This window comes from Esox lucius, chromosome 22, assembly GCF_011004845.1.
Source record: "Esox lucius isolate fEsoLuc1 chromosome 22, fEsoLuc1.pri, whole genome shotgun sequence".
Lineage (NCBI taxonomy): Eukaryota > Metazoa > Chordata > Actinopteri > Esociformes > Esocidae > Esox > Esox lucius.
Window position 1 is genome coordinate 23955557 of NC_047590.1, and position 18123 is coordinate 23973679.

The 18123-nt window shown below is 41.4% G+C and overlaps 1 protein-coding gene across 3 annotated transcripts; it reads right to left on the minus strand.

The window, feature by feature from the left end:
- Positions 1–821: 821 nt before the first annotated feature.
- On the minus strand, positions 822–18069 carry LOC105009095 (nuclear factor erythroid 2-related factor 2). Of its 3 annotated transcripts, XM_020044030.3 has the most exons (6): positions 17814–18069; positions 15863–15919; positions 3676–3948; positions 3458–3553; positions 3138–3356; positions 822–2660 (listed from the first exon to the last, which is right to left on the minus strand). In XM_020044030.3, exons 1-6 carry the CDS (start codon positions 17859–17861, stop codon positions 1440–1442), a joined length of 1914 nt encoding a protein of 637 aa, XP_019899589.2. In that variant the 5' UTR covers positions 17862–18069; the 3' UTR covers positions 822–1439. The 3 variants fall into 3 exon arrangements, with proteins under 3 accessions (XP_019899589.2, XP_010866800.1, XP_034145691.1); XM_010868498.4 differs by lacking the exon at positions 15863–15919 and having other exon boundaries at positions 824–2660; positions 17814–18068; XM_034289800.1 differs by lacking the exons at positions 15863–15919; positions 17814–18069 and adding an exon at positions 4545–4789 and having other exon boundaries at positions 824–2660.
- Positions 18070–18123: the final 54 nt, after the last annotated feature.

The following is an 18123-nucleotide window of genomic DNA, read 5'->3' on the forward strand; positions in this document are numbered from 1 at the left end:
GACATTCATCGGTACATTTGTGAATTTCATTAGTTCAAGACTTGATAATTAGGCTGTAGACAGATCTGGTTTCATATGTAGGCAATTAGGCCACTGTATCTCATCTGTCTATAAGACTTTGATCGAGAAATCAGATTGTATGATAGTCTTTGATACATCTATGCCTACCTCATAGATATTTTTTTTGTGGTTATAGTACTCCTGCTTGGTCTCCCATACAAATTGCTTTCTTTATTTCTTTTTAATGTACCAAACAGCCTCCTAGATGGTTCCTGAATTTAGTATTCTTTGGTGATTATAGTGGTCTAGGTTCATCTGCCATACAGACTGCTTTCTTTTCAGTTGATTTTGGCCTATCACTGATAGACGTTTGACTTGGAATAAAACAAGTGCAGGAACTGACAAATAGCACATTAGACTATGTTAATAAAAATTTGTTGACAATGCTTGCCTAAAATTAGAAGTAACGGATTCCATTCCGACTCAAGTCATGCATTGCTGATAGTGGTATTCCGATTTCCCTGCCTCATATGGTAAGCATGAGTTTATTTTATAAAAAGATCTTTAATTCCTACACAGCTGTTAATGGATTAAAATCCCCTCACATTAAAACAGACAGTCTACACTTTAACATCAGAGTTATTGTCAAAATACCTATGGACTTAATTTTATCTCCTTGGGGGTTGCTGTGAAAAAGCTGGGTCTTAATCACAAATCAGATAGGATTCAATTGGGGAGAAACTCAAAAAAGAAAGGGAAACATAAAATTAATGTAAAGCATTTTATGTCCATACAAAACACGAGTCCAGAAATACCATCCATAGCAATTATAAACCATAGCAGTTATTTATAGTAAAATCATGTATAAAATAGACAAAAGGATTTGCAACAAAATAAAATTCATACTAAGAACATGATATATACTGTACACTACATTTCATATCTTAATAGCAAATAAGGTAGAAAAATATTTACATAGTTTTGGGCAAAGTAACATTTAAACAATATTGCAGTACAAAATGAGAGATTTCAATATTTACAATATCATGGCATAAACCATGTATAATTAACCTAAGCACCACTACATTTTCAGTACTCCTTAAAATTAAATTTGATCCAAAAACTGTCTTTTGGTATTTTGTTAATTTATAATGTAGCCCCCCCCCAAAAAAATAATTGCTGTCAGCCATCAAGTTTTGAATACGAAGAGCTTTCCATGCAGGGATAAATAATCAAAATAAAGATACATTTGACTTTTCTGTGTACCAAAAGAACAACGACAAGCGCACCTGTTTTTTTTAAACTTATGAACAAAGTATTAAAATAAGGTTTGAGTAAAATATCCCTTTAGGCAAAACAGTCTTGCATAGAACTTGAGCATGGTAGTTGTAGAGTAGATATGAACCAACATAAAGAAGTACAACTGGTGCTGGAGGAGACTAATTGTCATCACCCTTAAGTGTCCTTTTAACACGTGGCACTAGGAACATGCTTCCATCTGAGGTCTGCTGGAGGGAGTAGTCGCTGGGAGAGTAGGGCTTCCCATCCTCGTCTCTCAGTAAACTGAACACTTCCATGTACAAACCCCCGAGCTGCTGCTTCAACTCCTTCAGACTGCTGTCTCTTTGGGCCTTCTCCCTAAGCAGGCGTTCCTTCTCTTCTCGCAGGGTGTCAAGCTCCCCCTCCAGGCCCGAGATGCTCTCCATCTTTCGCTTGCGGCAGTTCTGGGCAGCCACCTTGTTCTTGCCCCGTCTGCGGATGTCTCGGACCAGGACCAACTGTGCCTCATTGAGCTGATGCTTGGACATGAGCTCATTGAAGTCATCTACTGGAAGGTTGATGATGAGCTCCACAGCAAAGGGGATTTCCAGGATCTTGGCCCGATGTTCGTCTCTGGACAGACGGGATTGGCGGCCTGGAGAGCGCCTCCTCGGCTTGTCTTTGGTGAAGGGATGCTGGTTCTGGCTGTTTCCCTCTATGGGCTCACTCTTTGAGTAGGGCAGGCTGTCTGTTGTTAGGAGAGATGGCGTACAGTAGTTGTCAGGGGATGACTTTTCTTCTCCATTTAGAGACAGTGAGAACATCTCTGTATAGTCAGACTGGTTGCTGCCTGGGTTGCTGTCCATCTCCTCCAGATCTGAGTCGCAGTATTCCATTGAACTGTCATCCTGATGGGATTTCCCTGGCGAGCTGAAATTGAGGCCTGTATCCAGTGAAACACCGGAATCAGAGTCAGTGAACTCTGTAGCTTTCTTGTCTTCTGTCAGTGAAATCTGTGAGTCATGTATTTCTGATGTTTCCAGATGTCTGTGTGGTAATACTTCCAGTGGGATGGTGTCATTGGTAGTACAGGGCAACATGGGGGAGCTTGGTTCTGCGTTTGACGGGTCAGTGTATAATAGCTCACAAAGGCTGTCTGTAGCATAGGTTGCATTGTGCTCCGGGGCTTTCAGAGTCATTTGGTTGAGGTTGTCAGGGGGAACCATCCCATTGTAGCTGTTGAGGAGCGGGACTGGTGATATGGTGTCCATGTCTGGGACTAAGCCTTGGAGCTCAGGCAAGTAGAAGCTGTAGTTGGTGTCCTCCACCTGCAAGGGCACGGTTGTGGTGGAATAGGAATCCTGGTCCAGGTTCTCAGATATTTGCATATTTAGGCACCGCTGTTGAAAAGTTAAAAGTGAAGAAATAGAAAACGAATTGTGAACTACAGCATGTATGTTCTTATAAGGCTAAAGTGAAAGGTGAGAAATCATTTCATATTTTCAGAAGCAAGATGAGACACGAGTGGCAAGGAAACCCTCATAAACAATTGGTGAAATGATTTTCTAAAATTAGATAGCACTGCCATACTATTTCAAGACAAATTTAAACTGAATATCAGTCAAGGCTGAAATGCTACTTTCAACTACATACAACTCCACAGCAAGTATGGAAAACATTCAGTAATGAAACAGGATCATAGATAATTCTGAGAAGAACACCTGTTCCTGAAACTTATGAAATGTATTCAACAAAGGCCTGCCTGTTGTGCGTCCTCACCCGCCCTGCTGCAGCAGACACTCATACATTCTTTAGGTGTCCAATTACCTGGTTGAACAGGGCCTTTTGTGGCCTAATTAATTTGTCAATTGTGTTACCTGGAGCTCAGGCAAAGAGAGCAGATCCATCCAGGCATGCTCCACGTCCACAGGGGCTGGTGCCAGAGACACAGGCACTGTTATGGAAGCTTTGTTGGGGGACAGCAGAGCAGACAGCATGGGATTCTGGGCCACGGGTGACGGCTGGGAGGTCGGCATGTCAGGCCTAATGTTGCCAATGGAAGAGGAGGGCAGGATTTCAACAGAGGGATGGCTGGGCTAGAAATCACAGACACATATTAGAGATTAGATAGTATTCAGTGATATGAGAAGAAAAAGTGAACTGGTGTCACTGGTTCCTAGACAGTTTATTCTCTTACCTCTATGGCTTCTATTAGAGGGAAATTATCAGCGAGAAGCTGCATGCACTCATCAAATGAAAGTGCATCCTCATTCACGCTGGGAAAAAGGGTGTTCTACAAACACAAAAACACACATGAATTACGGAATCAAGTAAGTTTGTTTAAAATAAGCAACTTATTTGAACACAGTATTAAACAGTGCTGCATGAGAAATTACCTGCACATACAGTACATACCTGGTCACTCCTTTGTGGGATGGCATCTGTGTCGGACACCTCTCCCTGCCTGGGTGGCAGGCTGTGCACAAATTCTCCTGTCTCCTCGTCTAGTTGCTGCTGTTCCAGCAAGGCCTTCTCCTGCTCCCTCTGCAGCTGCAGCCTCTTGTCCTCCTCCAGCTCCCTCTTCCTGCGCAGGTCGTCCTCCTTCTGCCGCAGGCTCAGGTCAAACACCTCCCTCCCCGCGCCCAGGTCAATGTCCTGTCTCCACAGGATGTCAATTAGTTCCATGTCCTGTCAGGAGAAAAATGGCCACAGTGAGATAGGGAAGTAGGACAGACTACAGTCAACCGCACTGCTATTTTCTTTAGCTGAGGGTGGGGTTCTTGAAAGAACCACTTGGTTTTCATCTACCATCTTTAGAGTGTGGATCCTATTTGATAGGATCCATCTAAATGATGGGTGTGTATGCCCATCAATCACAAACAAACAGTAGGCAAAAAATAGCAGTATGAATGAGTCTCTGTGCCATGTACTGTATTCTCTTTCATTTGGACAGCTGTCCCTTGTCTTAACACAATTCAGTCAGATGAGACGCATGAATAATACATTGCGGTTCTTCTCTTTCTTAAAGCAGGATGGGGTCCACACCCACCACAGTAACCTTCAACATCAGGATCTAGCGCAACTGCCAAATATCATAAAACATGACTGAGCAAGAACCACAAAAACACACAGTAAGTTTTAGTTTCAGATACTGACTGTATACAGCAACATTACATATCAAGCTCATAAAGCTTACATACACATACTGCACGGCTATAGCCATTATCTTTGTTACAGCCATTTTACACTGCTGCATTTCTAGGCCTACACAGTACTGTACTTACAAACCCAGCATTTAGCACAGTCCTTGATCAGCCTTTGTTCCTGTACACGAGAGCAGCACACAGTGGGGCTGCAATACGAAGCTCAACTTGAGAATAAGCTGTTGCCCGAGATGCTCTGGGACGGTTGTAATTATTCAGCTGGCTTGGATTTCTGTCCAATCACAAACAAGCTGGCACTTAGCCAAATCAAACCTGACCAATAAGAGAGCCCTCCCAGGTAATAAGAATGTATAAGCCTGAACCTCTAAGTTATATTGGTTACATAATAAGATTTGTATTATATTGTGAAATGCAAAATGTTTGACCTATATACAGTATCACACAAAAGTGAGTACACCCCTCACATTTTTGCAAATATTTGATTATATCTTTTCATGGGATGTGACAACACTGAAGAAATGACACTTTGTTATACAAGCTGTACACTCACTACTTTACACTGTAGCAGTGTAAATTTGCTGTCCCCTCAAAATAACACATCACACAGCCATTAATGTCTAAACCGCTGGCAACAAAGTGAGTACATCCCAAAGTGAAAATGTCTCAATCAGAAAGATTTCTGGCTCCCAGGTGTCTTTTATACAGGCACATTCTTAAAAGGAGTGCCCCTAATCTCAGTTTATTACCTGTATAAAAGACATGTCCACAGAAGCAATCAGATTCCAAACTCTCCACCATGACCAAGACCAAAGAGCTGTCCAAGGATGTCAGGGACAAGATTGTAGACTGGAATGGGCTACAAGACCATCGTCTAGCAGCTTGGTGAGAAGGTGACAACAGTTGCGATTATTTGCAAATGGAAGAAACACAAAATAACTTTCAATCCACCTCGGCCTGGGTCTCCATGCAAGATCTCACCTCGTGAAGTTGATCATGAGAATGGTGAGGAATCAGCTAAGGGGATTCTGCTAAGGGGACAAGACAACTTCATCCGCATCAAAGGGACGATGGATGGTAGAGAACCTCCTTCCCTCAGCCAGGGCATTGAAATGGGTCGTGGATGGGTATTCCAGCATGACAATGACCCAAAACACACAGCCAAGGCAACAAATGAGTGGCTCGAGAAGAAGCACATTAAGGTCCTGGAGTGACCTAGCCAGTCTCCAGACCTTAATCCCCTAGAAAATCTCTGGAGGGAGCTGAAGGTTTGAGTTGCCTCGAAACCTTAATGACTTGGAGAAGATCTGCAAAGAGGAGTGGGACAAAATCCCTCCGGAGTGTGCAAAACTGGTGGCTAACTACAAGAAAGGTCTGATCTCTGATTGCCAACAAGGGTTTTGCCACCAAGTACTAAGTCATGTTTCACAGAGTGGTCGAATAATTATTTCACTCATTAAAATGCAAATTAATTCATAAAAAATGTTGACATGCATTTTTATGGATTTTGTTGTTATTCTGTCTCTCACTGTTCAAATAAACCTACCATTAAAATTATAGACTGATCGTTTCCTTTGTCAGTGGGCAAACGTAAAAAAATCAGCAAAGGATCAAACAGTTTTCCCCTTCACTGTACATCTACTTGGAAGATAAAACAAGAGATAACGTCCTAACAAATTTCTGATCAGGATGACAGTGAGGTAGGCCGTGTATTGGACCCTAAGTGAACAATCAAGCTTAATAGGCTTCAGATTCTCTTTTATAAAACACATTCAGCTCATTAAATGGCAATGTAGCTTTAAGAACATGTTGAGTTAACTCAGTAACAATTTAAACATCCATTAGGAAATAGTTTATAAGGAATGTAGAGAAAAGATCAAAAGGACAGATGGACCTTGAAGGAAAGAAAAACTGCCTCAATAGATAACTTGACATGCAAACTATGCTGGCAGTACACATACCCTTCCATTAAAAGATAAGTTGGCCATTAACTTCATATTTATGGCTGGATGACTCTTGTGATGGGGTTATTGCCATTTTGACATGTTTGCAGTTATTTACTGCTTAATGACTACGCTGTCACTAATATTTTCAAACAATGTGTTTACAACTATTGATAACCTTAGCAGCAAATTAGACAACAGGCCATCTAGCTAGCGGTATAAAATGTTTGATATGGAAATTATCATGCCTGTTGCATTACTATAACTGAGCGAAGAAATGCTTTCTCCAGGGCTTTTGAAACACCAATTTATTTGGGACTAGCAATGTTTCCTTATTTTGCTGTAATGCTCCAGTCATTGTATGTTTCCCTTCCATCCTAACTTAGTTTTTTTACCTTTATTAATTTGGGTAAATCCTTTGGGACCAGGGTGTTTTTTTCAAGGGTGCCCTAATAACAGTCAAGATAACTGTATTCCAAAAACAATATGCCATCTACATCATTACATACAGAAATATAATTAAATTATCAAACAATCAATGCGCACAGGCAAATTATACAATTTAGTAAAATCCCAATCAACTATAATATTAGCATTCCTCCCCTCAGAATTTACAAATTAAGTCTAACAGAAACTAGAGCATCAAGTTGTAAGATATACCCAAGGCCATTCCATGCCTATGTACTGTAGCTTAGTAACGGTAGACAATTTTATCCAGCTCTAAGGAGACGTGGGAACTTGAGGACTAAACAATCTTGTGATTGTGTTAAACCTCCAAATAGCAAGAGGTGTAAGGTAGTATAGTGAATTTATGGAAAACTGCTTTGTATATGCATACAAAAGACATGACAGTCAGAACAAAAACATCCAAATAAAATAACATTTGGACTCATCAGACCAAAGGACAGATTTCCAGCGGTCTAATGTCCATTTCTCATGTTTATTGCCCTAAGTAAGTCTCTTCTTATTGGTGTCCTTCAGTACTGGTTTCTTTGCAGCAATTCGGCCATGAAGACCTGATTCAAACAGTCCCCTCTGAACAGATGATGTTGAGTTGTGTCACTGTGAAGCAATTTTTTTGGCCGGCAATCTGAAGTAGTTAATTGCAGATACCTTTAGAGTACCAGTCAAAAGTCAGTTTGTCTGTACGTGTGTACGTACGTACATACATATGCATAAATATCACTAAAACTGTGTCTCCAGTTCAATAAATACTAGTTGCAGTGACATTGGCCCTCTGAAACCTCCTTAGAGCCACCCACCTTGCACTGCTGGGAAAAGATTACAGCAGAGAGGGGACTTCTGCGTGTAAACTATCCGGTTTAGCGTGTGGATGGTGCAGATAAACATGACCAGCCCACCACATTCCCTTTTTCTCTCAATCAAGACAACATTCCTCTAACATGGTACTTTAGAAAACTCCTGGTTTACAAGCTAGACCAGGCCTCCAATTAACTTTATGATGGCTTGCTAAGTTCCTCCTCCAGCCACAGTTGGGGTATCCAACAATGGAAATTGCTAATCAACTTCATCCTGATTTCAGTATTACTGCCAGGGTTAGGGAGGTTGTAGAGACTTGAGGTACTCTGGGTGGATCTCATCCACCCCCCCCGGTGCCTAGCCACCGAGGAGTTTCTTGACAACCTCTGTGACTTCAGCCCGGGTGATGGACGAGTCCACCTCTGAGCCCTCATCCTCTGCTTCCTCAATGGAAGACGTGACGGCGGGATTGAGGAGATCCTCGAAGTACTCCTTCCACCACCCGACGACATCCCCAGTTGAGGTCAACAGCTGCCCACCACTACTGTAAACAGCGTTGGTAGGGCACTGTTTCCCTCTCCTGAGGCGCCGGACGGTTTGCCAGAATCTCTTCGAGGCCAGCTGATAGTCCTTCTCCATGGCCTCACCAAACTTCTCCCAGGCCCGAGTTTTTGCCTCCACAACCACCCAGGCTGCAGTCTTGGCCTGCCAGTACCCGTCAGCTGCCTCAGGAGTCCCACAAGCCAACCAGGCCTGATAGGACTCCTTCTTCAGCTTGACGGCATCCCTTACTTCCGGTGTCCACCACCGGGTTCGGGGATTGCCGCCTTGACAGGCACCGGAAACCTTTACGGCCACAGCTCAGAGTGGCCGCTTCGACTAAGCGTGCCGCACAAGCCCTGAAAAGTGAAGCCAAAACGTCTCGATCGCCCCCTGGTGAGTGGTCCCAGTATAGGTCATAAACTCCGCCCTCCCCATGTTATTCAATGGGACGCGAGACCAACTAAACAATTAAATTACCCTTGAAATATATTTTTTCCGAAGCTGGTTTCTGTCATTTACTGTAGTTCAAGAGTTTGTTTTTAAAATAAGTTTGTTTTTAGTTAGTTATTTAATGCTCTAAAAACGGTGGTGTGACGTCGTGATTCACAGCTGTGATTGACAGCTATCTGAGCCGAGGAGCCACTGAATCTTCGGAGGACTGAGGAGATTGGAACTTTACATTTAATCTCTAAATTTCTATAATTGATATAATTTCACACGGACATAATGGGTTGTTCTGCAGTACATTGTGCTAACCGATCTGGCATTTCCAATCGATCTTTGAATTTTTTTCGGTAAGTTAAATTTATAAGCTATTTAATTAGTAAATAAATGTAATGGGCTAGCTAACGTTAGCTAAAAGACAACAAGCCTCGTTAATAGCCATGTTAATAGCTAGCAGGTGATCGTTAGCTAGAAGTTACCAATTATTTTTGTATTAGGCCTATTCTAAATTAAGGTTAAACATGATGTAAGTTAGGCTATAACATATCGTCTAGGTTTAACAAGCAAAGGTTGTACTGTACTTGGACTTGCGATTGATTACGGTATGCGCATTCTGCGAGGGAGAGTGAGGGCGGGGCACTGGGGTGGGGCCGTTGATTTCGCGGCTTTACGGCTTTACTTCCTTCTCGCTACTGCGCATAACTACTGCGCAGAACTGGTCCCAAGATCGCTATCTGCGCAGACGCAAGTCCAAGATGTCAGCGCCATATCAGGACACTGGTGGCTTCATTTTTCACCAATGGAAAAGAGCGAAAGGGCGTCGTCCATTATTTATACAGTCTATGGCTTCGACAATGGCGGTGGAGAACATGGTCCACTCGGACTCAATATCTCCAGCCTCCATCGGGATCCAGTCAAAGCTCTGCCGGAGGTTGGAGTTAAAGATCTCTCTGACAGGAGACTCGGCCAGACGTTCCCAGCAGACCCTTACAGTACGCTTGGGTCTGCCGAGTCTGTCCAGCTTCCTCCCCCGCCATCGGATCCAACTCACCACCAGGTGGTGATCAGTTGACAGCTCCGCCCCTCTCTTCACACGAGTGTCTAAGAGATATGGCCGCAGGTCAGATGAAACAACAACAAAGTCGATCATCGACCTACGGCCTAGGGTGTCCTGGTGCCACGTGCACTGATGGACACCCTTATGCTTGAACATGGTGTTCGTTATGGACAAACTGACTAGCACAGAAGTCCAATAACTGAACACCGCTCGGGTTCAGATCAGCGGGGCCGTTCCTCCCAATCACGCCCCTCCAGGTGTCACTGTCATTGCCCACGTGGGCGTTGAAGTCCCCCAGTAGAACGATAGAGTCCCCAGTCGGAGCACTTTCCAGCACCCCTCCCAGAGACTCCAAGAAGGTTGGGTACTCTGCACTGCCGTTCGGCCCGTAGGCACAAACAACAGTGAGAGACCTATCCCCGACCCGTAGGCGCAGGGAAACAACCCTCTCGTTCACCGGGGTAAACTCCAACACGTGGCGGCAGAGCTGGGGAGCTATAAGCAAACCCACACCAGCCCACCGCCTCTCACCATGGGCAACTCCAGAGTGGTGAAGAGTCCATCCTCTCTCAAGGAGTGTGATTCCAGAGCCCAAGCCATGCATGGAGGTGATCCCGACTATCTCTTGTCGGAACCTCTCAACCTCACTCACAATCTCAGGCTCCTTCCCCGCCAGCGAGGTGACGTTCCACGTCCCTAGAATTAGTTTCCGGGGCCCCGGCTGCGCCATACTGGGTGATGTCACGGTCCAAAATGTTTTCCGTCATTAAAGGGTTTTGAACCGCTCTTAGTCTGACCCGTCGCCTAGGACCTGTTTGTCTTGGGAGACCCTACCGGGGGCATATAGCCCCAGACAACATAGCTCCTAGGGTCACTTGGGTACTCAAACCCCTCCACCACGTTAAGGCGCCGCAACAACTACAGAAAATAATTTGTGGTGGTGGTAGTTTTAGCTAAGCTAGCCAATGGACGATATGCCACACTGTATGCCATATTAGCTAGCTAAATTCATATTATGCATCTCTTCTAGGTGGCATGTTATCCAGTTGTACCAAACCGCCATCTGATGTTCAAGTAAAAAAAATCTGCTGTGTCTCTTCACAATCTCTGACGAGTTTGCATTTTTAAAAAGCAACAAGGGTGTCACATCCAGTATTCTTAGGGGTTATGCATATACTTCTGCTATGATGTGTAACTAATGTCTGCTGTTTGTTAACATATTGTCTAATAAAAAGTTAATGCTTTCTTAACACATTATACAGGTGCTGGTCATATAATTAGACCATCATCAAAAAGTTTATTTATGTCAGCAATTCCATTCAAAAAGTGAAACTCATTCATTACAGACAGACTGATATATTTCAAATGTTTATTTCTTTTGTGATGATTATAACTTACAACTAATGAAAATCCCAAATTCAGTATCTCCGAAAATTAGAATATTACTTAAGACCAATAAAATAAAAAGGATTTTTAGAAATATTGTCCAACTGAATAGTATGAACATGAAAAGTATGTACAGCACTCAATACTTAGTTGGGGCTCCTTTTGCCGGAATTACTGCAGCAATGCGGCGTGGCATGGAGTCAATCAGTCTGTGGCACTGCTCAGGTGTTATGAGAGCCCAGGTTGCTCTGATAGTGACCTTCAGCTCTTCTGCATTGTTGGGTCTGGCGTATCGCATCTTCCTCTTCACAATACCCCATAGATGTTCTATAGGGTTAAGGTAAGGTGAGTTTGCTGGCCAATTAAGAACAGGGTTACCATTGTTCTTAAACCAGGTACTGGTAGCTTTGGCACTGTGTGTAGGTGCCCAATCCTGTTGGACTTGAAAGTTGGTCAGCAGCAGGAAGCATGAAGCGCTCTAAAACTTCCTGGTAGACAGCTGCATTGACCTTGGACCTCAGAAAACACAGTGGACCAACACCAGTAGACATGGCACCCCAAACCATCATTGACTGTGGAAACTTTACACTGGACTTCAAGCAATGTGGATTCTGTGCATCTCCTCTCGTCCTCCAGACGCTGGGACCTTGATTTCCAAAGGAAATGCAAAATGTACTTTCATCAGAGAACATAACTCAGCAGCAGTCCAGTCCTTTTTGTCTTTAGTCCAGGCGAGACGCTTCTGACGCTGTGTCTTGTTCAAGAGTGGCTTGACACAAGGAATGCAACAGCTGAAACCCATGTCTTGCATATGTCTGTGCGTGGTGGTTCTTGAAGCACTGACACCAGCTGCAGTCCACTCTTTGTGAATCTCCCCCACATTTTTGAATGGGTTTTGTTTCACAATCCTCTCCAAGGTGCGGTTATCCCTATTGCTTGTACACTTCTACCGCATCTTTTCCTTCCCTTCGCCTCTCTATTAATGTGCTTGGACACAGAGCTCTGTGAACAGCCAGCCTCTTAAGCTACAACCTTTTGTGTCTTGCCCTCCTTGTGCAAGGTGTCAGTGGTCGTCTTTTAGACAGCTGTTAAGTGAGCAGTCTTCCCCATGATTGTGTAGCCTACAGAACTAGACTGAGAGACCATTTAAAGGCCTTTGCAGGTGTTTTGGGTTAATTAGCGGATTAGAGTGTGGCACCAGACGTCTTCAATATTGAACCTTTTTCACAATATTCTAATTTTCTGAGATAATGAATTTGGGGTTTTAATTAGTTGTCAGTTATAATCATCAAAATTAAAATAAATTAATAATTGAAATACATCAGTCTGGGTGGAATGAATGTATAAATTATACAAGTTTCACTTTTTGAATGGAATTACTGAAATAAATCAACTTTTTGATTATATTCAAATTTTATGACCAGCACCTGTACATCCTGTTTTAGTTAATCATGTTTCTAGAACTCCATTGAGTCTACTGTGCTTTTAGTGCTTCAGCAATTTTTTAACATTCCCAAGATCTATGTAGCAACACAATTGTATCTCTAAGGTCTACGGAGAGTTCCTTGAACTTTATATCGATTGGTTTTTAAACTTTTCATAAATTGGAAACTGCATTTATCCCGAGTGTGCCGAGATTCATCTTTTGTTTCTATGTTGTTATCTCATTTTACTCCTGCAGCTCAGCTATCGACAAGTGTGCAACAACCCCTTCTAGCTTGGTTTGTAATATGACATGTTGGAGCCTTTCTGAATCATGTCCAATCCATTAAATAGCCACAAAATGCCACTAGAGTCAATTTCTACAGACATTTATAGAATGATCAAAGGACAGAAAATCTATCGGATCTCAATTTGGAATGTTATGGCAAGGGGTCTGAATACTTATGTACATTAAATATTTATATATAAAGTTTTTTAATTTCAATGAATTTGCACATATTTTTACAAATTATTTTATTGCTTTGTCTGGGAATATAACATCAATTATAAATTCATTCTATAACACAATAAAATGTGGTGAAAGTGAAAGGGGTGTAAATACTTTCCAAAGCACTGTATATGCAAAACACATTAAAATATAAAATTCTGAAAATCCACCTGCATTTGGATATGCAAAGAGATATTATTGTTCTATGTAAAACACATCTTGCCTTTTAAAGAATCACCTTCTTCCATAAATGGTTCCAAAGATGTTAAAGATTTTAAGTTGAACCCTTTGCCTTACAAAATATCCATTGTCTACAAATAAAAAACTGTTACTCAGATCAAAGCATTTCCTGGTCAAACCTGTCCCTCCTCCAAACCTCTTTAGAATGTAGATAGGCGGTTTCATCATATTTCAATGCTGTTTGCCTGATAAGCCTGCTAACTATGCATGCAGGTGTGTTAACCTCTCCCTTACTTTGTTTTATTTGACAGAAGGGTTTGCGTGACCATTTTATGTGCCTGAAATGAAAGCTATCGTGTAGTAGCCTCACATAACAGGCATGCTGCCAATCACCTAGATCCAGAAGAGATCAGAGTGTGTAAAACTTACATTATCGTCTCAAACATGTAAGGCCACAGTTCATAAAGCCTAATTATACAACACAAGTCACAATGTTGAATAAACTTAATTAGGACATACTTTAGCTGTCCACCGTTTCTGTCCATATGTAGGATCTAAAAATACAGGAGTGCTAGGCTATGGTTATGCTGTTTATTTCTTGTTTGTTTTTTAAAACCAGATATGAGCAAAACAAAAGTCCAATACTTTATGCTCATTGGTAGGGGTATTTGTTGGTTAAGTTTGGTTAAATGTTTACATTTCATGCATCAAGTTCAAAAACACAAATCAAAAACAACCTGAGAGGAATATATAGCCTGGCAACCAAAAACCTGACTAACTAAAAGTTTGCTGTGGACATTTGCTGTCTCCATTTACTATCATCCAAAGGAAAAAACAGGACTGACAACCTGTAAAGAACCTTTCAAAATAACTGTATTCAACAGTCAGGTTGGTAGAAAGTAATTTATTTTTTAGTTGACAGACCGATTATTCATGGGGTAACCATGGTAGCCATGGCTGTATAATTACACAAAAAAGCTTCTGAAGCTAAATAGCATTGGCTCCTGGTTGTGAGACCAGATGGAAATGGTGTTGGAGCACTTCATCTCCTTGCCCAAATCTAGTAAAGGTGACACTGATCTGCATAGGGTCCCATTTTTTGCATAGGACATTAAATGACATCTGACTATTTGGTTAATAAATATCCAGCTCCACTTATTATACTGTAAGAGCAGTGGTATTAACCCGAGTGTCCTGGCTAAATGGTCAATCTGCTCCATATTCCATTACGGCCACCTAATAATCTACAGCTTCTAAATTGGCTCAGTTAAACCCTTATCCTCCCACATCTAACTAAAATAAGTTTTAAAAGTACTATAGGTCCTACAGTACCAATAGAAAGACAACACCTTGAACTATTTCATATTTTATAGCTTATGTGCCTCAAGTGTTTCAACCATTTAAATTTAAAAAGAAATTCCCACTTTATCTACATTGCCAATTCTATACTTTGAATAGTTTTTTAAATAATTTAGATTTTTTTTTAATTTATAATTTGATTTTACAATACTAATAAATTGCCTTAATTGGACAATATGATATAGATGAGTGGAAGAAAATCTTAATTTAAATGCATGAATCTCTAAGGTGCTGACAGAATAAAAATGTGAAATAGTTATTGGTGATTTCAACTTTCTATAGACTGTATGTAGTCCAGCGTTTCCGCTGCTTTAATTGCCTAAAAAATCTTTAATGCTTTTTTAGACAAATTAATTTCAGTAGCTTTGTATGTAGTTAATGTGGCAGAGGTGCAAAACTGTCTTTAGGATTATTGAGTTTGTTATGCTTTTGTTTGCATGAGCAATTTGAGAAATAGAGCGCACTGTTGGAGACAGACAATTAATCCAGCACACTCTAGACTTTTTATTTTCTGTAGTGTGAAAACATCGCTTCAGTATCCGCAGATATATTGACACAGAAACACAGATGTTAGTCAAAGCCAAGCATAGCTAACCGTACTATTGTATTTTCAGACTAGCTAGTCGGTCATACAGGTGCAAGACAAATGTATCCATTTTTTATTTCATTGATTTTCTGATTCTTTTAAAAAATATTTTAAGCAGCAGCAGCAAAACATAGAGCATGTAGATTGTCAGGTAACAACTACATTGATGAATTAAATAGTCTGAATTAAATAACGTTTTCTTCACTTCAGATACACTTCAGATACACTTCAGATACACTTCAGATACACTTCAGATACACTTCAGATACACTTCAGATACACTCACCTAAAGGATTATTAGGAACACCATACTAATACTGTGTTTGACCCCCTTTCGCCTTCAGAACTGCCTTAATTCTACATTGCTCTTCTATCAGCTTGAATCAGTCGGCCCATTCTCCTCTGACCTCTAGCACCAACAAGGCATTTTCGCCCACAGGACTGCCGCATACTGGATGTTTTTCCCTTTTCACACCATTCTTTGTAAACCCTAGAAATGGTTGTGCGTGAAAATCCCAGTAACTGAGCAGATTGTGAAATACTCGGACCAGCCCGTCGGGCACCAACAAGCTGAGTGAACAGCAACTTACTGAAATAACCACTCGTTACAACCAAGGTATGCAGCAAAGCATTTGTGAAGCCACAACACGCACAACCTTGAGGCGGATGGGCTACAACAGCAGAAGACCTCACCATGTACCACTCATCTCCACTACAAATAGGAAAAAGAGGCTACAATTTGCACAAGCTCACCAAAATTGGACAGTTGAAGACTGGAAGAATGTTGCCTGGTCTGTTGAGTCTCGATTTCTGTTGAGACATTCAGATGGTAGAGTCAGAATTTGGCATAAACAGAATGAGAACATGCATCCATCATGCCTTGTTACTACTGTGCAGGCTGGTGGTGGTGGTGTAATGGTGTGGGGGATGTTTTCTTGGCACACTTTAGGCCCCTTAGTGCCAATTGGGCATCGTTTAAATGCCATGGCTTACCTGAGCATTGTTTCTGACCATGTCCATCCCTTTATGACCACCATGTACCCATCCTCTGATGACTACTTCCAGCAGGATAATGCACCATGTCACAAAGCTTGAATCATTTCAAATTGGTTTCTTGAACATGACAATGAATTCATTGTACTGAAATGGCCCCCACAGTCACCAGATCTCAACCCAATAGAGCATCTTTGGGATGTGGTGGAACGGGAGCTTCGTGCCCTGGATGTGCATCCCACAAATCTCCATCAACTGCAAGATGCTATCCTATCAATATGGGCCAACATTTCTAAAGAATGCTTTCAGCACCTTGTTGAATCAATGCCACGTAGAATTAAGGCAGTTCTGAAGACGAAAGGGGGTCAAACACAGTATTAGTATGGTGTTCCTAATAATCCTTTAGGTGAGTGTATTTAAACGCTTAAGCGATTTATTGTATTTAAAACACGTATGATACTTGAATAGGCAGGAAATAGGCATTCTTAAAATTGAGATAGGATGAGGGACAGAATGGAACAGTGGAGAGTGCAGAGATTGAGAAAAGGGAATGCAAGAGAAGTGGGACAATCATGAGTTTACTAAAGGTGACTTGAAATTGACATATTGAAGCCATATATAAAGACAAATGGTGAATGGAATTACCTATAATTGGGCTTAGATTTCCTTGTATTAGTCTGTATTACTTGACTGCAGAATGTATAGGTTTGCATTGCTATCTGTAATTGGTATTGCCACATTCACCTTTATTAGCACTAAATTCAATTGAGTTAAACTGGATTCAGAAGACACGGTCATCTATGTGACTTTTCCTAATCTAGACAGCATGTTTGCCAAACTACTGTTGATCCATCACACAGGCTTGTTCAAATATATAATCTGTTGTAATACATGCCTAAGTGCCTGTAACACACTAAAACGTTAGACTTAAATTGAAGTTAGACAATTTAAAAACAAGTAGTTTGTTATTGAGTTTTGATATTCCTTCCAATCCTAGACTATATTTAGGCCTAAAATAGATTTGCTGAAACACCACCATAGTTAAATTTAAATAACGTAGAGAGCGCCTCAAAACAATCATTTACAACCCTCACATTCCTCTGAGACTATTAAGCGTAGGTGACACTGAGATAGGTACACCATCGATAGAGTTCACGTTACAGACTAGGGTGCCGGTTGTGTTTGAGGGGCTTTCGAAGAGCGACAAGCTGGATCGCATTGCCTTTCGAAATAACTGCGTGTAAAAAGACCTGACCCATTCCAATACATTAGATTTTCCAAATCAGAAAATATAACCTATCTAAATCTTCATGCAACTGGTTGAAAATGTGTTTAAGGCTAAATCTAGAGTAAAGAAGTAAAGCAAGTCCAATGACTCAGCAGATTTTCACGGATGCATGAGCAACGCTAAAGGAAAGTGGAGTGTCTGCGTATGAAACGCATACTAACGGTTCACATTCAACATAAGCACTAAAGACAACTGAGATATACAAGCTCTATTTAAATAAATCACATAGTACTGGCGTTGCCTATAGCTTATAATACCGTATTTTTGTCTACTTTTATACACAGGCCTACTTCAAAATTGTAAATTGTCTGGCTTGCATAAAAAACGGTTTGTATGGTAACCCTTACGGACAAAGCGTTTTTTAAACAATTTCCTTTCGCTAAATAACAAGAGAACAATTTTTTGTTGACCCTTCGCCCTTACCTGTTGACTTCGATGAGCATTTGACAACTCCACCTCCATTATTGACATCAACTGCTATTAATTTGCAATAAAACGCCCAGATCTGCAATTATCTGAAATATCTATTCAGTTAAAATGTTAACAAACAGTGTTCTGAATAGACAGCTGGTTCACTTGCATTTAAAGCAGTATGAGGTCTCGAAATAATGAAAGAATAAATAAACCCGTTGAGCAGTCCTGCCCACTCGCTGCCGCAGCCAGTCGCAGGGCGTTTTGGTTGTTCAGTCGAGAATCGGACCCCTGCGCACCTGTGACGCTAACCACAATAATG